We start from the raw sequence: 20665 nt of genomic DNA, 5'->3' as shown, positions 1-20665 counted from the left end.
GTTGTTAGGGACAGTCTTATCACCCTTCTTATGTAATGGGGTAACAACCGAGGCTGCCCAGCTCTGTGGAAAGTGACCGCTATTTAATACGTCATTAAACAGTTTAACCAACTGGTCTATCAATGAACAAGATATTGATTTTAAAAGTTCATTACTTATGTTATCTTCGCCTGGACTTTTGTTTGTTTTGAATTGTTTTATACAAGTGAGAATTTCATTAGCTGTTATTGGTTTATTAAGACCGTCACATATATGCATATCTCCATGTCTTGAAGAATTTTGTAGAGGATCCAGAGAAGATATTTTTGTTTTAGTGTTGTAAATATTCCTGAAGTGGTTTGTTAGCTCCTCAGGATCAGGATAAACAGATTCCTTTTGGGATGAGGTTCTAAGTTTATTTAATAGTTTCCAGAATTTTTTGGGTTCCTTTTTTGACAGGGTTTCTAGTTGTTCAATGTGATTTTGTTTATAGATACGTTGTTTTCTTCTGAGTAACTTCTTGTATTCTTTTTTGGATGCAAGAGCCCTATTTTTAATTGATATATTGCTTTCTTTATTGAACTCTTGATATTTTTGTTCCATATTACGTTTTGCCGCTTTACATTCAGCATCATACCATTGGTTTTTTGGTACATTTGATTTATTTTTGCAAGGTTTTGTTGACAATTTGTTGACAGTTTGTAATATATCAGAGAAGGCATCAACAAGCGCTTCACATTCAGAACCATCTTTTGGACTGGAGGTTAACATAAAATTGTTTAAGGCAATTTGAATATTGAAGTTTGAGGTAGCATCTTTAACACATGTGTGGCTGTTGGAATGCCAGCGTCTTCTGCCCCTGTATTTAGTAAAGATTACATTTGTGGCCTTATTAATGTTTTTGTTCATTTTAGGGAGTTGATCTGTGGTTACTGAAAGTTTAAGGGATAGCTGGCAGTGATCTGATAACCATGTTAATGGTTTTATGTTGAAATATGAAATATTTTGGTAGATTCCTTCTGTGACTAACGCGTAATCAACAACGCTATGACCATTATACGTGTGACATGTAAAGTTGCCAAGTCTGTCACCAATAGTTCGCCCGTTTAATATTATTAATTTACAGCATGTGGCTATATCAAGGAGCGATTTCCCATAATTATTGGTTTTAACATCAAGACTACATCTTGGGGTTTGTATGTCTGAGGTTATATCACTGGGTAGGTCTGGCAGGTGATCTATGTTTGTATTATCAATACATTCATCCTCGCACGCTGTACGGGCATTAAAGTCCCCCCCCAAAAATGATCTCACCTAAATTAGAGAATTTGATTATTTCTTTAAGGAGGATGTCAAATGGATCAATATTGCATTTTGTCCAAAATGAGGACCCTTCTGGCGGTATGTAGATGGTACCTATATAAATATCTCTCTTGGTGCAACATAATGTTCTATCTATTTTCACCCAGAGAGAAAAAAGGCTAGATGAAATCACATTTACATGGTGTTTAAGGTGATATTGCATACAGTTTTATCAGCCACTTGACACTGCTTTGCTTTAGCGTTTTCTTGGAATTTCAGCAGAGGCCGACTACACAAAGATTATTGACATTGACAGGTTAAGGTCACAAGACAAATAAATCTCACTGAAGAGTTTGTGGTTACACTTTCTCAAAAAGGATTGATGCATTTGTCATGAAACTTGGTATACACCTTCTGAATGGTGGGGCCCTATTTTCATAGGTTTGGGTTACGATTCGTCAAAGGTCAAGGTCAGTGTTCATTTTTTTGTAAAACATTGCCATAACATTATCTGTTTCTGAGGCTTGCTTACCTGCACTGGCAGGACACTTTAGGTTTACTATTTTACATCTATTTTTTTAACAAATTTCACCATGTTACATGTCAGTTGCATTCATGTCAATGGTCAAGGTAACCTTTGAGGTAATTGTGCAATGTAGTTTTTTAATACAATATTATAGATATTAGATTATATCCTACGATCCTACAACTTATTTCACATGGATCTAAGAAATTCTCGTGTCACATTCTATGAGAAGGTCAAAGCCCAAGGTCAGGAGATAAAAATATCTCACTAATAGGTTTATGGTTTGAAGTATAAATGTATTTATCATTACACTTAATATAGGTCTTCTTTTGGATGAGTCCCTGCTTTGTAAAGTATTTGGTCCAAATAAGTCAGGTCAAGGTCAGTGAAACTATTTTGTGAGGTCTCGAGAAATGGCAGTGAGGGAGCTGCTCCTAGTTCGTAATGCAGTGCTATTTTTTGTCAGATTGTCATTTTTGGCTGGTGACACCAATATTTTGCAGTTGTTTATGGCATGAAGGGTCTTGGCTATGTCAGTGTTTGAGATAAAAAAAGAAAGAAGACAAATTATATATTAATGTTTTTATACTATACCAACTACCAAGATTAAATTGTAATATGATAATTATTTAAATATAAACTTGCTAATAAAATCAAGATTTTATGATTAAATTTGTGGTAAAAATATATCTTATGTTTCATGTTGATTAATGTGAAGTAAGCATTGTGTCTCTAGTTATAGATTAGATGGTAACTTCATCTCTTTAATTGCCAATAATTATACTTTGGTTAAATCTTGTGTTAAATACGCCATTTTAAGGCCGAATCAGATTATTGAAATATTCTCAGAATTGTAGGGTCATGTTTCTCCTCCTTCATCTTTCATTGAAAAGAAAGAAGATTTAGAAATATTGATGTGAATTATCTGGATAAAAACATCCAATGTTGATAATTCCTATCACTATTGATCTCCGGAATTTCCACTCCAGGAGAATCCTGTCGGACTTAGAACACCGAGCTGATCTGAAGAATTTGCTAATGGTCAGATAATGTTGCTTCCTTCCATGGCTTGCCCTGGTAGAGACCAATGTCAATTTTCTTATTTTTCACACCAAAATGAGCAAATTAGTCCTTTTGATGTGACACGGGTGCTATGTCATAGCTGCCGTATTGGTTTGATGCCTCTGTTGCAACTCAATTCTATAAAGATTTTGTTGAAGATTCCCAACTCCTAAATGGAATTTGTACCTCTCTTGGCAGAGCTGGAGCAGACTATCCACTCCTTGTTCGATAGTGAAGGCTCATTGGCCTGGGATTTTCACATGCTGAATCTTTTATTAAAAAAGTGTAAGAAAAGAAAGAAATTATTGAACAAATTCCAATGTTACTGAATTGGAAAAAAGGGTTTAATCATTCAAACTTGGTTTGGACTCTTGAGGATGATTAAGTGTTGGTTTTTTTACCTTAATATTCAATAATTACGTTTGTGAAGCAGGTGGCTTATTATTGAAGAGAGAAGGGGATGAACATGTCTCCAGCTCTTTTACCATTGCAACAATACGTCTTCATTAAAACATCTCTGGGTTGGAATTTGATCATGCTAGTTAAAGAGGACGAAGGATGAGGTATAATATGAGTAGTGTCATAATGATTCTTCTCTGAAATGAAATGGAAAGAGTTGGGTTTATTTCTGCTTTGAATAGTATTCCAGTTATATAACAGCGTGTCAGCTTGATGTGGAAGGAAAGCCTGAAGTGAGGCAGGTCCCAGATGTTTACCACTTCCGTGAAACCCACGAGCACGGGTATGATACTGACAAACTTAGAAACATAATTGGGGTGAACCAGGGTTCAAACCCACAATCATAGGTTTCTGGCATGCCCAAGGGACACAACTCTACACAGTGAATTGCAGCGCCGTAAATGACTAGGTCTCTGGTGCCCCCTCTGAAATTAAGTTATGACAGTGGTTTGAAGTAGTATGTTTTCACTGAATATATGAACACTGCTTATTTGAGGAAGCTCTTTGTGCACTTCCTGACAGTTTGCTTGAAGGAGTAATCATTATAAGTCATGAGGTCACACTACACTATTGGAGCCATGCACTTGTCATCTCAAATTGAATATGTCCCCTTTTGAAGTCACGCGTCTTTCTTCGGAGTATATAAGTGTTCTCACCAGCTTTCAAAGTGTAAAAGGATATGTCTTTTTAGGAGTATTTTTTTATTTGAGTTCAGTTTGATATGTGGGGAAAAACATCCCCAAATCTGGCATGTTTTTTCAGCACTTTTACTACAAAACTAACATCGCCATGTTATAAAATGGATACCTTCAGACTTCTCCAAATATAGTGTTTAGACAGGCTGTTCAAACTTATCGCAATGGAGTGTTCAGACTTATCTCAATATTGTGTTAAGATTGGCTGTTCAAACATATCGCATTGTAGTGTTCAGACTTATCTCAATATTGTGTTCAGACAGGCTGTTCAAACATATCGCAATGGAGCGTTGAGACTTATCTCAATATTGTGTTCAGACAGGCTGTTCAAACATATCGCAATGGAGCGTTCAGACTTATCTCAATATTGTGTTCAGACAGGCTGTTCAAACTTATCGCAATGCAGTGTTCTGACTTATCTCAATATAGTGTTCAGACAGGCTGTTCAAACTTATCGCAATGGAGCGTTCAGACTTATCTCAATATTGTGTTCAGACTGGCTGTTCAAACTTATCGCAATGTAGTGTTCTGACTTATCTCAATATAGTGTTCAGACAGGCTGTTCAAACTTATCGCAATGGAGTGTTCACACTTATCTCAATATAGTGTTCAGACAGGCTGTTCAAACTTATCGCAATGGAGTGTTCAGACTTATCTCAATATTGTGTTAAGATTGGCTGTTCAAACATATCGCAATGGAGTGTTCAGACTTATCTCAATATAGTGTTCAGACAGGCTGTTCAAACTTATCGCAATGGAGCGTTCAGACTTATCTCAATATTGTGTCCAGACAGTCTGTTCAAACTTATCCCAATGTAGTGTTCTGACTTATCTCAATATAGTGTTCAGGTTTATCCCAATAAGACTTGATCAGCAGAGCCAACAAGAATCTAAGGCAGGATAGATGACCATGAGAAATATTGATCCTTGCCAATAGAATGAGAAAAGAATATTGGCTGCAGGAATGAGTGTTATTTGTTGGTAATACCAAATATCTTGATGAAATATTCATTGAATGGGCAGAAAAAAGAAAACATTGGCTGATAATAAAATATGAAAAGTTGAAGAAAAACAGCAGTTAGGATGTTATTTAGATAATTCATAAAATTCAAAGAGGGAATATTATATGTCATCCACATTCCAGATATGTTTTCTTCATGTCTTTATGATAAACAGTATGTTCAAGTAACATCAGTAGGAAACATACTAGTTGCTATCTTGATCAACCTACTCAAGCACAGGAAGCAGAGATCAGATGTTACGTCTTATTATACCCTGTCAGTGATTACAAACCGTATTGCTATTTGATATTGGTGGCATCATAATGGCTGCCTCAGAAATGAGCCCTCCAGACACCCCTATTATGTACTCTATCAGACTTACCGCCAGTCAAAATACATTCTTGTCTTTTATGTGGCCACATGGTATTCTGTAGGATCGGATCAGGCACCTAGATTGCTTTTGGGTCCAAATCATTCCCTATTAATCATCCTATCAGCACCTTTGGCTTTTAGGACGATAATTTAACAGGGTCAATAAGATCAATGTAGTGATGCTGCGGTAACAGGTTTCGGGTTGATGTGCAACGCATGTGCAGCATAAAATGTGTCTGGAATAATGAGTGTTGCTGATGGTCTGTGAAGAGGTGTGGCCTTTACGAAACAGGCTGACCTGATGGTCCCTGTGTCTGTAGTATTCCTTAACCTTTGTAGGGAGTTGGGAGAAGAGTGGAGGCTGCCTTCTTTACTCAGTGTAACCTCTTTCATTTTAGAAGTATTCTTCAGTCTTTGTAGGCCGGTGTATAAATAGCTGACCTATGAGCAGGCATGTGAGTGAACAACTCATGTATGCATCACCTTTTAACCAGGGGGCACGGGTGGCACAGTCGTCTAAGGCGCTGCGATTCACTGTGCAGAGATGCACCCCTTATGCATGCCAGAAACCTATAATTGTGGGTTCGAATCCCGGTTCGCCTCGATTATGTTTCTAGGTTTGTCAGCACCATACCCGTGCTCGTGGGTTTCACGAAAGTAGTAAAGGTCCGAGACCTGCATCACTTCAGGCTTTCCTCCCAGATAAAGCTGACATGCTGTGATATAACTGGAATAATGTTAAAAACGGCGTTAAACCCAACACACTCACTCACTCACTCACTCACTCACTCACTCACTCACTCACTCACTCACTCACTCACTCACCTACCTATCAGTTAAGACTTGTGTTGTCAGAATCATCTAGACTAATCTAGTCTCTGAGGTGAACTATTTTACAGAAATAAACCAGTTGTTAAATTACAGTTATAAAATATAATGAATAGGAGCCCGGAGACTGTCTTCATTTTCATTACTGCAGTAATCGATTTGCCAAATATTATAGACCTGCATGGCTGTATTGGATATATTTGTTTCAGGGGCTGTATGAGGGACTTAGAGTCATCATAACATGCAACATATGTTTGTTGTCTATTTAACTTGACGTTAACGCGAATGTACTGATATCTCAAACCTTGTATTTGGTCACCTCGAGCTCAACCTCACTAAATGAATACATATAAAAAAAATTACACATAAACAGTTTTGATGAACTCAAATAAGAATTTTATATAGTGCTGAGCTATAATATATACTTATATAAATGGTAATTTTTTTAGAAAAATAAAACAATGTGTGTAGACATGAGTAAAAACATAGCACTTCCTGGTTACATCTAAGGGTACTTTTCAAAGTGGGATTTATGGAATTAAAGCCGTGTGACGCTGCTCACAATATCCAAGCAGTGAATTAAAAAGATAGTGGCAAGAGTGACACTTTGTTTTTATCGAGTAGACAGAATGTATAAAAATGAACTTCAGATGTAATATTAACCCACTTTGCAATTTGTTGGAGATCACTGGATCTAATTTATCTACTCTGACATGCAAATAAAGTTGAGAGTATTTACAATGCAGACAAAATAGGATGTGATGCAGGCTGTGGAATCCGTAATGAAGTAGAAAGACAGCTTCAATGGATTTTGGTATCGCTCTAAATATGGTCTCTACATTGCTAAAATCTAGTGATAAGTCTAGGAGTCGATTTCTTGTATTTCTTTATTTATCGAGTATGCAATTGTATTGCTGTGGATCTTAATATACTCAATCTGTTTGGCTGCCCATGCCTCGCTGTCTCAAATGTCTGGATATCTCGCAGTGTTGTACTCGAAGTTACAAATCGGTCCTGCTAGGTTCGACATACCGGGGTCCAACTGTCTTTGTATCATTTCATGAAACAGCAAACTAATTTGAAAGCGGAAGGTCGATGGTTTGATCCCCAACCACATCCTACCCAAAGACATCCAATAATGGTACTTGTTGTTACCCTGCCTGGCACTCGGCATTAAGGGGCTAAAACAAGGACTTGTTGACTGAGTCAGTATACTGTGTCTGAGTGGGGATTTCTTTAAAACTGCAGCATGGTATGTCATTGGGCTGGCGCTATCAAACCGTCATTAATCCAGACTAGTACAAGCAGGCACACACACACATTCATTGCTATGTAAGTGAAATAATCTTGAATGTGACATTAAACCCCATTTCACCTCACCTCACCACAACTAAATACTTCTAATATGAATATATAATGGTATATTTTTATTTTAGTTTTTCAGTTTGCATTTGAGTATTTAGCTTACTAACACAGAAGATCATATACTGAAGACATTTTAACAAGAACAAACTTGAAACATCACTTCTTGGGCAGTTTACATTCAAATGTGATGTGTATATAATTTGTGATGAACAGAACAAAACATTTGTCAGCACCATACCCGTGCTCGTGGGTTTCACCAAAGTAGTAAAGGTCCGAGACCTGCATCACTTCGGGCTTTCCTCCCAGATAAAGCTGACATGCTGTGATATAACTGGAATAATGTTAAAAACGGCGTTAAACCCAACACACTCACTCACTCACTCACTCACTCACTCACTCACTCACTCACTCACTCACTCACTCACTCACTCACTCACTCACTCAATCACTTCACTCACCTATCAGTTAAGACTTGTGTAGTCAGAATCATCTAGACTAATCTAGTCTCTGAGGTGAACTATTTTACAGAAATAAACCAGTTGTTAAATTACAATTATAAAATATAATGAATAGGAGCCCGGAGACTGTCTTCATTTTCATTACTGCAGTAATCGATTTGCCAAATATTATAGACCTGCATGGCTGTATTGGATATATTTGTTTCAGGGGCTGTATGAGGGACTAAGAGTCATCATAACATGCAACATATGTTTGTTGTCTATTTAACTTGACGTTAACGCGAATGTACTGATATCTCAAACCTTGTATTTGGTCACCTCGAGCTCAACCTCACTAAATGAATACATATAAAAAAAATTACACATAAACAGTTTTGATGAACTCAAATAAGAATTTTATATAGTGCTGAGCTATAATATATACTTATATAAATGGTAATTTTTTTAGAAAAATAAAACAATGTGTGTAGACATGAGTAAAAACATAGCACTTCCTGGTTACATCTAAGGGTACTTTTCAAAGTGGGATTTATGGAATTAAAGCCGTGTGACGCTGCTCACAATATCCAAGCAGTGAATTAAAAAGATAGTGGCAAGAGTGACACTTTGTTTTTATCGAGTAGACAGAATGTATAAAAATGAACTTCAGATGTAATATTAACCCACTTTGCAATTTGTTGGAGATCACTGGATCTAATTTATCTACTCTGACATGCAAATAAAGTTGAGAGTATTTACAATGCAGACAAAATAGGATGTGATGCAGGCTGTGGAATCCGTAATGAAGTAGAAAGACAGCTTCAATGGATTTAAGTATCCCCAACCACATCCTACCCAAAGACATCCAATAATGGTACTTGTTGTTACCCTGCCTGGCACTCGGCATTAAGGGGCTAAAACAAGGACTTGTTGACTGAGTCAGTATACTGTGTCTGAGTGGGGATTTCTTTAAAACTGCAGCATGGTATGTCATTGGGCTGGCGCTATCAAACCGTCATTAATCCAGACTAGTACAAGCAGGCACACACACACATTCATTGCTATGTAAGTGAAATAATCTTGAATGTGACATTAAACCCCATTTCACCTCACCTCACCACAACTAAATACTTCTAATATGAATATATAATGGTATATTTTTATTTTAGTTTTTCAGTTTGCATTTGAGTATTTAGCTTACTAACACAGAAGATCATATATACTGAAGACATTTTAACAAGAACAAACTTGAAACATCACTTCTTGGGCAGTTTACATTCAAATGTGATGTGTATATAATTTGTGATAAACAGAACAAAACATAAGTTATTTTATGGCATTTGCCTTGAAGACGACCTAACCCAGGAGCAGAATGGACCCTTAATAGTGACTGACAAGTGTCCGACAGTCTGGAAATTAAGGGGTGTCCTTGGGTCCTTTGGTCCTTTGTGTTGCTCCTATACAATTTGATTATAGGTACCCCCAAATTCTTAAGTTTTGATTTTAATGCCATAACAAGGACCCCTTGTTTTTCTTGCTTAGTTTGGAATACTCTGACTATGTGACACGAGGATCGTGTGGTTTTGTTTGACTGTACTTAAAGTGTGTAGTACCTCAATGGGTTGGATCAGTGCTTATGTCAGCTGGCCTGCCACACCTGTCAACATGTCTCTGTCTGTTTGTTGTTTTGTAACACTGCACTCAGCAACATTCCAGCTGGTACGACACACTACCAACCATGTCATGGAGTCCGCTCACCGGTACCATTAGGGCACCTCTTACAACAAGCATAAGTTAGACATTGTTTCATGGAACCAGCCCTCTTCATTATGACCATCCTTGTGATCTTGGCAACAGATACGAGGGGTGCACATGTTCATTGAAGATTTCCCCTAAACCACTTAGGGTTATCATATTTCGTTGAAATTTCACATGTGTAATGATACATGTATCTATGGGTTATGTCTAAATTTGCAGCACCGAACTATTAATCTTACCACTTTTACAGGTGTTATGATCGAGTAGGGTGTGACAGTGGGGCCAGTAGTATACCGAGCAGTGATTAGGTTTTTATATTTGAAAGGTCGCACACCAAAAGAAACTTTTGATGAAATGAAAGCAACTTATGGGGAAGATGCCCCATCATATGACGTTGTTAAACCCTGGCATGGCCAGTTCAAGTGTGGTCCGACATCTGTGGAAACAGCTGCCATTCCTGGTCGCCCCCATTCAGCCATTGATGAGGACACTATCCATCAAGTGGAGACCGCCATTTTGGCAGACCGACGTATAACTGTTCGCCAGTTATCAAAAGATGTCAAGATCAGTGTAGGGTCTGTGGAAAAAATCATCCATGACAATTTGAACATGCATAAGGTGTCTGCACGATGGATTCCCAGGTTGCTCACACCTTTCCAAAAGCAGGATCTTTTGGACATCTGCCAAAAAAAACAGGCAAACTTTTTTGACAGACTTATCACACAGGATGAAACATGGGTCCATCACTATGATCCTGAGACTAAAGTTCAGTCGATGCAATGGAAGCATGTGGAGTCAGTACCCCCAAAGAAGGCACGTGTCCAACCTATGAATCCTTCCACATCCTCCATACTCTCCTGACCTTGCACCTTCTGACTTCCACCTCTTTCCAACCATGAAGTCGTTTTGAAGGGAAAACGTTTCACAGATGATGAAACACTGATTTCTGAAGTCAAGTCCTGGTTTGAGACACACAATGAGGGCTTTTACAAGCGAGGTCTCCATAGTTGCATAAAACGATGGAAGAAGTGTGTAACTCTTGGTGGTTCCTATGTGGAGAAAGACTAATACCTATGCCAAGTTTCATGCCACTAGGTCCATCGGAAGTGGGTCAGGGGAAATCTTTAATGAACACCCCTCGTAGCTTAAATTATTTTTATCTTGTAAGGAAAATTGATGACACATCATTTTGATCTTTTCTTGTGGTAATGCAAGATTTTTACAGGTTAGGTGGTATCTTTAAATATGATGTCTAATTATCTAGGAAGATGAAGAATCTATCATTCTCTTTGTCAGTCCTAGAGCTCCACATAATGAATACTTGGAGGATGTAATGAGGACTTCGTGGCAGCAGTTTTAGAGTTTCTCCTTCACGTTTCATCTAAAGGGAACCAGATTAGCGACCTTGCTTTTTCATCGCCTTCTGTCTTTACAAGAAAGGAGAGCCATTTTCAAGGAGTATCGACATCAAGAATTGTATCCCAGTCTACACAGCAACATTTTGATTGATATTTGCTAAGCAGGAATGAATTCATTGTAAAACTGATGGTTATACATGCTTCAATGTTTTTTCGTGCTTCAGAGGGAAAACATAGGATCGCATTTTCCACTTCTCCTCAAAGAAACAGCTTTACATTGTAGAAAGAAAGTAAGGGCTGTATTCAAGAGGGGCTGTGATGGTGGTATTGGTATATTGGTAGTGTTAGGGAGAGATGTTTGTGACATGGGGCTGTGATGGTGGTACACTGGAGGGGTTATTGGAAGTGTTAGGGAGGAATGTTTGTGACATGGGGGTGCTGGAATATTGCTAAAAGCGGCGTAAAACCATACTCACTCACTCACTGTGATTGGGGTACACTGGAGTGGTTATTGGTAGTGTTAGGGAGAGATGTTTGTGACATGGGGCTGTGATGGGGGTACACTGGAGGGGTTATTGGTAGTGTTAGGGAGGGATTATTGGTAGTGTTAGGGAGGGATGTTTGTGACATGGGGCTGTGATGGGGGTACACTGGAGGGGTTATTGGTAGTGTTAGGGAGGGCTGTTTGTGACATGGGGCTGTGATGGGGGTACACTGGAGGGGTTATTGGTAGTGTTAGGGAGGGATGTTTGTGACATGGGGCTGTGATGGGGGTACACTGGAGGGGTTATTGGAAGTGTTAGGGAGGGATGTTTGTGACATGGGGCTGTGATGGGGGTACACTGGAGGGGTTATTGGAAGTGTTAGGGAGGGATGTTTGTGACATGGGGCTGTGATGGGGGTACACTGGAGGGGTTATTGGTAGTGTTAGGGAGGGATGTTTGTGACATGGGGCTGGGTGTTTCAGCATGGTCATCAGATGGACTTGTCATCCATGGACATCAGTATGTCATTGTGGGGACATTTTGTATGTATTATATAACTAAACTATGTTAAGGACCACCCGATTCTTTCACATTACCATTGTCAGTCTGTCAGGGCGTTGGAGTTTACACATGTAGGCTGTGTGAATGGTGTGGGAGGGGCTTGCTGCTGTGTGGTGTTTTGCAACAAATAAACACTTGATTTGGTCTGCAGATTGTGTGAGTGGCGGGGTACCTGTAGGGCAGGACATGCTTACTCTTTCCGCTAACACCTGGTGTCATCTCGGATTTTCAGTCATCCATTCATGATTTTCACCACTATTTCATCTTTACCCCCAATGGAATCTGTTTCTGCAGATAATCAAGGTTGATCCTTTTCTGGCATTTATGTTATATATACCGTAATCGACGTGATAAGCGCCCGGGGTGCTCTCAAAATTAGAAATATGGGGCTCTTATTAGAATATTATTTTGGTAAAAGAAAAATTGAAAGTTGAAAGATAAATTTTGTGGTTTATGCTGACAGCCTGAAAGTTTATAAACGACAGATATATTTTTCCAAAATTTAATTGCCTATAACTAACAGTGCATATAACATACGAGTGAGTATTATACGCGAATAAATAAGTCTTTTATACATTAATCAATCGGAAGGGGTGCTAATTGGGATTGTTCGCTAGCCAGTATATTAGCAAATATCGCCCTGGGTGCTTATTAGAGAGGGGCGCTGATTACGTCAAATACGGTACTTGAAATAGGTTCATGTTTCTGCAGGTGAACTAAAGTCCCCGAGTCTCACAATTAGCTCAGTTAGTGTTTACCATGCTGAGCCAACTGCAATAGAAATGTTTGGGCCAAGACATAAAAATGGCCTAGTCTGGCCCAGCCTTGACCCCACCCCCGTGTGTTGCAAAAAACATGGTACTTCAGTGTTTGTTTTTAGTGAATTTCTGAAGTCATGAATAATGGCATAGGGTAGTTTTCACAACGATAAAGCACTGTGACGTCAAATGGCTTCAATTTTACCTATGGGCATTGGGAATCGCTAAATTGTGCAAATATCGGGGAGTTTTTATACACGGTCATTCTACATTTATTGGTAATATATAACTTGTATTTCAGGTACCCTGTGATATTATCAATAGAAAACCACTGCAGTATCAAACAACAGCAGGCCATTGCCCACTACATGACCACCATACTTGGGGACAAGTTGTACACAGAATCTGCCGACGAAAATGTCGAACACTTACCTTCTCCAGAATTCTTCAAAGGCAGAGTCCTTATCAAAGTAAGTGTCTTTATTATCACTTGGTGGATGAAGATGAATGTGTCGGTGGATTTCCTTGAAATATGTCTTGGAAAAATATACTATTATCCTTTATGTTATGTGTTGTAAAAAAATACTCTTGGGAAAAAAGCTGTCAATGTTTGATGTGTCTAATATCCATATATGTTGTACAACAAACTCTGGAAAAAAACAATTGAAAGTAACAAAGAGAATTGTTTTTTTATAAATCTGATATGCCCACAGTATGAAGTGGTATACATAGTAGTGTATACAGCGGGCGTAAGGGTCTGTTGACGTTTGAGGGTAAAAGAGTACCTATATGCAGCAATACACTTGACCTTTAGGTATACAATATCGAGGATTTTCTTAAGAAAGAGATGCAATTTTAGGATATCCACTGTCTATCTGCTTTGGTGTGGGAAAACAATGCCTTGCCTTTAACAGTACTAGCTTCAGTCGCATCAGCTTCCACTATAGGGCCTTACACTACAAGGTCTTTCACTACAGGGCCTTTCATTACAGGGCCTTTCATTACAGGGCCTTTCACTATTGGACCTTCCACTACAGGGTCTTTCATTACAGGGCCTTTCACTATTGGGCCTTTCATTACAGGGCCTCTCATTACAGGGCCTTTCACTATTGGGCCTTCCATTACAGGGTTTTTTCATTACAGGGCCTTTCGTTACAGGGCCTTACACTACAGGGCCTTTCACGACAGGGCCTTTCATTACAGGGTCTTTCACTACAGGGCCTTTCACTACAAGGCCTTTCATTACAGGGTCTTTCACTATTGGGCCTTCCATTACAGGTTTTTTTCATTACAGGGCCTTTCATTACAGGGCCTTTCACTACAAGGTCTCTCATTACTTGGCATTACACTACAGTGCCTTTCATTACGTGACCTTTCACTATTGGGCCTTCCACAAAAGGGCCTGACACTACAGGGCCTTACACTATAGGGAGGGCCTCACCCTATCGGGCCTTTCATCTCTAGGTGGAAACTATGGATAGGTCTGTCATTAACTTCCACCATAAGTGCCGTACACTAAATGGCCTTACACTGTTGGGCCTTCCACTATAGGGTTTTCCACATACAGGACCTTACACTAGAGGGCCTTATGCTATAGGGCCTTACACATACCATATCTAGGTCTTTTGTCAGATATTTCTAATGTAACAAATTCCCATGTACAATGTTGACATCAATTACCCTCTATTTAAGTTTGTTTTATTGAGAAATTGAAATTTTAGTGTTCATCAACATGTTTTTTTTATTTTTGACACTTCCAGAACTACTGAATAGATGATTGAGCTGGTACTTGATGCAGGTGTTACGCACCAGAAAAGGGTGTAGTTTGTTTAAACATTTAAATTAAATGCCAAGTGGTTTTAGTCTTCATGGATGAAATAACTAACATACAATATTCCTTATTTGATTGGTCAACAATAAGCTTTGCATAACAAATTAAAAAGCTGACTTAAAAAAGGTACGATTGAACTCAACTTTGAGATGTTCATACTTTCAAAATTGTGTAAGAAAATGTACAACTTTATGGATAACGACTTCTGACTTATTGCATACAGTAACTTTTCAATGTAGATTCTTACACTGTCATCAAACTGGAGTGACAACCAGCAAAAATTCCTTTGCCATCCAATTCTGTTTTGACAAACTCCAAATCCTCTCAACCAAATATCAGGACTAAACCAAAAGAAAAGCTATAAATCTGCCGTCACAAACCTCTGATCAACAGAGATCAAGGGTATTACATTTCTTCTGTCCATGAAGATCTTATCAAGCAGTAGACTATTTTAATAACAGAACTCCAGATAAGCTGCGTAACTGCGTAAAATACGCATCAGAAATGCAGAAATATGCAGTAAAATAAAATCCAAGCGTATCAAATACGCAACGAACATTACAGATACGCTACAAAAATAAAACTTGTGCGTATCATCAAAATATTGTGAAGTAACCCTGCATATTCAATTAGCAAATCAGCAACTTATTTTGAAATTATAAACGGGCATTTCTTCAACCTTGCCAAACTCCACGATGACAGTTACATCATGATCATTTGCCATCACACTTTCTTGTGGAAGTATCGTGGTATCGTCCTATAAAGCTCTCGAAGCCCACACGACACCGCTTTGCAGGGACTAGATGAATAGTGTTTTTAAATATTTAACTTAAATACCCACATGTGTACAAACTAGTGGGTAACAGAAATTTGAATACCCAAATAGAATTACTGATACCCAATGATTTTAAAATGCGTGGGTAAAATACCCACAACACCAAAAGCTTATCTGGAGCTCTGTAATAAGGACCAAATCAGCGTGTCACAAATGTTTAATCCTTTTAATCCTTATCTTTGCTGTACATCTGGCTTCATTACCTGTGTGCTATTTGTTATTCTTACTGTACATCTGGCTTCGTCCAATTATCTGTATTACCGTATCTATTACCGTTGTTGTCAATGTTAATCTGCTGCTTATCACAACATATCATGTATCTATACCTCTCATCACTTGGTTGTTGTCACTCCAGCTTGATAACTATGCAAGAATCTACATGGAAACGTCACTCTATGCAATAAACCTGAAGTTGTTATCCATAAAGTTGTATGTTTTCTTACTTACCCACCAATTTCTAGAATGCCAATCAAACAATTAGTTTCAAATTCGGTAAGAATTAGGCTTGGAAACATTTTCCTGCTGCCCGAGTGTAGATGCATAGGTGTTAGGTGTGTCACGATACAGGAACATCACGATACGATACTTATCTCGATTTTGAGGTCAAGATACGATACGTATATCGATACAGCAATACCAACATTTTAAGCATAAATTTAGAAGCAAACTTTTTAATTACATAACACATTCACAATTATGTGTTCTAACCACTATCAGAATATTTTGTAAAATAATAATACTTAGAAAAGGGTGATTCTGTTTATTCAAACAAGTGTCAGACACTAACAAGTTTTCGTATGTGTCAAATTCAGAAAATATGACATTTCGATTCGAATAGAAAAATCAATTGATACCCGAACAAATGAATACCGATTTCAATAAAATTTTGTATCGATATAAATTTACATGTATCTTGTATCGTAGCGTGAGAATTATCTACGGATGCATCGGTACAATCGGTGAATCATGACATCCCTAATAGATGTTCATGAAGTATTACTTCAAGTGAGCCATGTGAGGTGGTTTGTCTCCCAGACCATTGAGAATACATGGAGTCAAACTGAAGTTTAGAATTCTTGAACAATTCTAGATTGGCTCAGCTCTGACATTAAGCATTGTTTCTTGGCTCTATTTGGATTTCATTGTTATATTTTGTACATATGTAGTTTTGAATAACATAGCTATATGACTAAATGTCAGTCTATATGTTAGGACGTCAGAACAGTTTAGCAGATTAGGATACCAGAACCCTATGCTTGTCATTAGAGCAAGCTAAATGAAGAATGGGCGAGCCGACAGCATGGTCTTGCTGATGCCGTCATCCACAGAGTTACAAGGCCCACATGTTAATAATTCTTACGAATACAAAACCTCTATTACATTATTGCCAGAAATCCTGTATTTCAGCTGTCATCACACTATAAAATCTTAAGATTCGACAGAAGTCCTTTTCACTGCAAACTATACATGATCAGTTGTGCAAGTGTAGTATCTTGCTACCCACATCTCATATCCATGCAGTTTCTCTGTGTGCTAGTGTCAACAACAAAAACATTATCTGAGTTTTGTCATTGCAGAGCAGTTTGATAGTGGTCACACTGTTATTGTAATCACTATAAACACAGACCAAGTAAATGTTGCTACTTATTATAATCCTGCGATCCAACTGAAGACTTCTTTTTTAACAGCATCCATGACATTCTCACCCTAATGTCAGCATACAGGCTAGTGGTTTTTATTGCTGTGGTTTGCTACGCACAGAGTAAACTTGATTTAGCTGCCACTGTTCAAAGTGACATGCGATCACAATCAGTCGGAATCCCCACATTGTGTCATTCATCACATGCCGTACAGATATTTCTCGATGTAATACAAGTCTGTAACAGAGGGTTTGAGTATCATCTCATCTATGAGAACATCAGGATCAATATTGCGTGTCAAAAATTACATTACGACAAAAGTCAATTTGTTAGTTGTATGTTTTATATGTGGATGATAATTACATGCTTGTCATCTAGGAGAAATTGGCACATTTATTTTACCATCTATTTTAGGCAAGTGCATTTTCGTCTTATCAGTAGTGAGTGATCAGGTTGTACCTCCATGTCTTACACATGAATGTTGGATCAGTGTTGGAGGATAAGTGATAGACACTTCAAACTTGTTAAGAAAATTTATTCATTTCTTTGAATGTTGATCAAACATAGTGAGTGTACTTTTCTCATCAGCCTCTATATTTCGGCCCCTAAAATTGAATTTGAGGGAGATGAAATGTGTTCATGTCATGTTAAGATGTCAAGTAAATGTGTAATTTTAAACTTCAAAGAATTTTTGTTTCCGTTTTGGGAGATCCTGGTCTTAATTTTTAGACACTATGAGAACACTTGTACAGTCTGAGCAGACTAAAAATCCCTGAACTTATTTAACCATGATGTTTCAAACAAGTTTGTGTAAGAAAGGGGCTTCTTGTGAGTTCTGGATATGTCTCCATGTTCTTTGCACATCTGCCTACTGTCCTGAATGTTTCGTATTTGTTACGAATTTGAAACTAAAATATGAAAATATGAATTCTTCCTTAATTCATAGAAAAAATATGCAAATCTACGAAAGGACAAAGGACGAAAGGACTAAATTTTTATAGACACTGGTAAAGAGCGGGTCATTATTTAGCCGTACACCATCTGATGTGAACACGAGCGCGTCTTATTTGTCAACTGGTGTGAAGTCTATTTATGGTGTTGCATCTGTCTAATCGAGACACTGCACATGTATTATCACAAGTTGCTGTAGTTGAAATAGAAACTAATCAATAAAGTTATCAATAGTGTCAGGCTTTGGTGTCCCGACCAGAAGATCGTAACAAAATACTAATTGTAAATTGGGAAAGTTCGCAGCTATGTCTTTGGAATTGAGCTAGGAATATCTGTAACAATGCTGATGCAGCATTAAGCAATATTCACTAACTCACTCACTCACTCTGTTGGTCGAATAATCTGTTCCATTCAGATTCAACATAAGTGAGTCCGAATTATTTTTTTATTTTGATGCCATGCTGATGGATTTCTCCAGGTAAAAAAAGGTCAATGACCAGATTCACTGTGTGCTTTCTTATTATAAATATCTGGCGTGGCGTGTAATAACAAAGATCTGTTCAATAAGGCGCTAAACCCATCTCATAACCTGAACACCCCCTTCATCAGATCCTGTTTTGCCTGCCCCAAAACTGACAACTCACAATACAGTAGCTAGACATGATAGTACTGAGACTGTGTCATAAACGTTTGTACATTGGCCAAGAACTGATATGTGTCTGACTTTCTTGGTCAAGGCACTGTGATTATAGGACTGTATGTGCCGGTCAAGGTGTATATTAGTGCTTATAGCCTGGTCAGGGGGTCAATACAACACCAGCGCCAACATTTGGGTGGGTTGTACATATCTTGATACCTGCAACTGAAGGATTTGGTTCAACATGAACAGATTGAAATTTCTTGTGGTTTTGCACAATAAGGTTAACTCTACATTCTGACCACACTATACTTAATTGTCAACATGCGAGGACATGGATGGCCCTCTCATCTAATGCACCAAACTTCGAAACCTATGATCATGTGTTCGAATCCTGGTTCGTCCCAATTATGTTTCTAGGTTTGTCAGCACCATACCCGTGCTCGTGGGTTACACCAAAGTGGTAAACGACCTGCATTACTTCAGGCTTTCCTCCCACATTAAGCTGACACATAACTTGAATACTGTTCAAAGCGGAATCAAACCAAACTCACTCACTCACTCACTATCGCCATGAATGATTAAAAGGCTTGGAAATGATATAAAGTAACTATTATACACAGAATGTAATTGAAATATGATTGAGTTTGAACTATTGTAGTATTTGACCTACTATGGCATCACTGTGTTGTCCCTGTTATTCCCAAATGAATCTATTGCTGGGGGAAATCAAGACTGTTTATTCTCTGACATAACATTTGTATTCTATGCTGTGTGTGCATTGACCTCCATGACCAGCCTGGCTTGACATAGTCCCCCATCTGGACACCCTTTAGTGGATTAACCTCACCTTGCTGGTGTCAGTAGATCTAGTTGCCTTGTTCACATGCTTAACTCATGCATATTGCAGGGTAAAAAACTGCCAATCGCAACCAGCTCAGTCGAGGGCTATGTCACTGATGAGGACGAGGGGGCAGAACCTGACAAGAAGAAAAATAGTAAACGGGTAAGGTCAAGGTTAAAGATCGGTGTCAAGGTCACAGGTTTAATCCTAGGTCAATTCTGAAGATAAAAGGCATCAAAAGACTAGTCTGTGATAAGTCTAGTAAAATTAGTTCAGTCCAGTAGGATCAGCTAATAAAACTATAATATATGATAACTCTAAAATGTTCTGAAAATGAGCCAAGTTTGGGCTGATGGACTAGACAGTTTTGAGCAAAGTCCGATGTTATGAGAAAAATGGTTTAATGCCAGTTAGATTTTACTAAAAGGTTTGGACTTGATTTCTTTCCATGAAAAGTGATAATGATCATTGTGATAAATCTGGTTTGAATCTAAATTATGATGCTTTATGTCATTGACGTTACAATGGAATTAATTGTGTAATGTAACATCATTAAGTTGCACAACTTTTTTAAGGAATTCTGGATACAACGGTTTGTAAGATACTTCTTTCAGTTAATAAGTAAACAGAGCATGTGGAGACGAGACTATTAGAAAAGTTAATTATGGTGTTTTTGATCCCCTAGTCTACTCCTTGGATTTAGTATTTAACAAAAACCAAAATATTCAAAATGACTAAACAAAATCAAATAGGCATTCCGGGCATTGTTCACGTAAGTACTTCACAGTAATCACTTGCAGAACTGGCTGAAGTTAAATGGTTTTTGCCTAGCTTTGTATACTGTGTGATTTCAGTCAGTGAAACATGCAGAGGGACCTGCCTACTGCCAAGTTGCATGCTTCTTATGCTATCTCATGGAGACCCCAAGGAAAAGGAACTGCACTGCTTCTGCCAAATTATGCAACCAATTGGCTGTAAACT

The 20665-nt window shown here is 38.2% G+C and overlaps 1 protein-coding gene across 4 annotated transcripts in view; it reads left to right on the top strand.

The window, feature by feature from the left end:
* LOC124145834 (inactive phospholipase C-like protein 2) overlaps positions 1–20665 on the top strand; it is a 230190-nt gene that overhangs the window by 187878 nt on the left and 21647 nt on the right. For 3 of the 4 annotated variants that reach the window (XM_048385567.1, XM_048385570.1, XM_048385571.1), the window contains exons 12-13: positions 13248–13416; positions 19751–19846. In XM_048385567.1, the coding sequence (XP_048241524.1) occupies positions 13248–13416; positions 19751–19846 (265 nt within the window). The remainder of the gene's footprint in view (positions 1–13247; positions 13417–19750; positions 19847–20665) is intronic. The other variant, XM_048385568.1, reaches the window with a different exon arrangement.

Source organism: Haliotis rufescens, unplaced genomic scaffold, assembly GCF_023055435.1.
Source record: "Haliotis rufescens isolate VD_foot unplaced genomic scaffold, xgHalRufe1.0.p SCAF_6, whole genome shotgun sequence".
In the NCBI taxonomy this organism is placed as follows: domain Eukaryota; kingdom Metazoa; phylum Mollusca; class Gastropoda; order Lepetellida; family Haliotidae; genus Haliotis; species Haliotis rufescens.
This window is presented reverse-complemented; position numbering and strand designations above follow the sequence as displayed.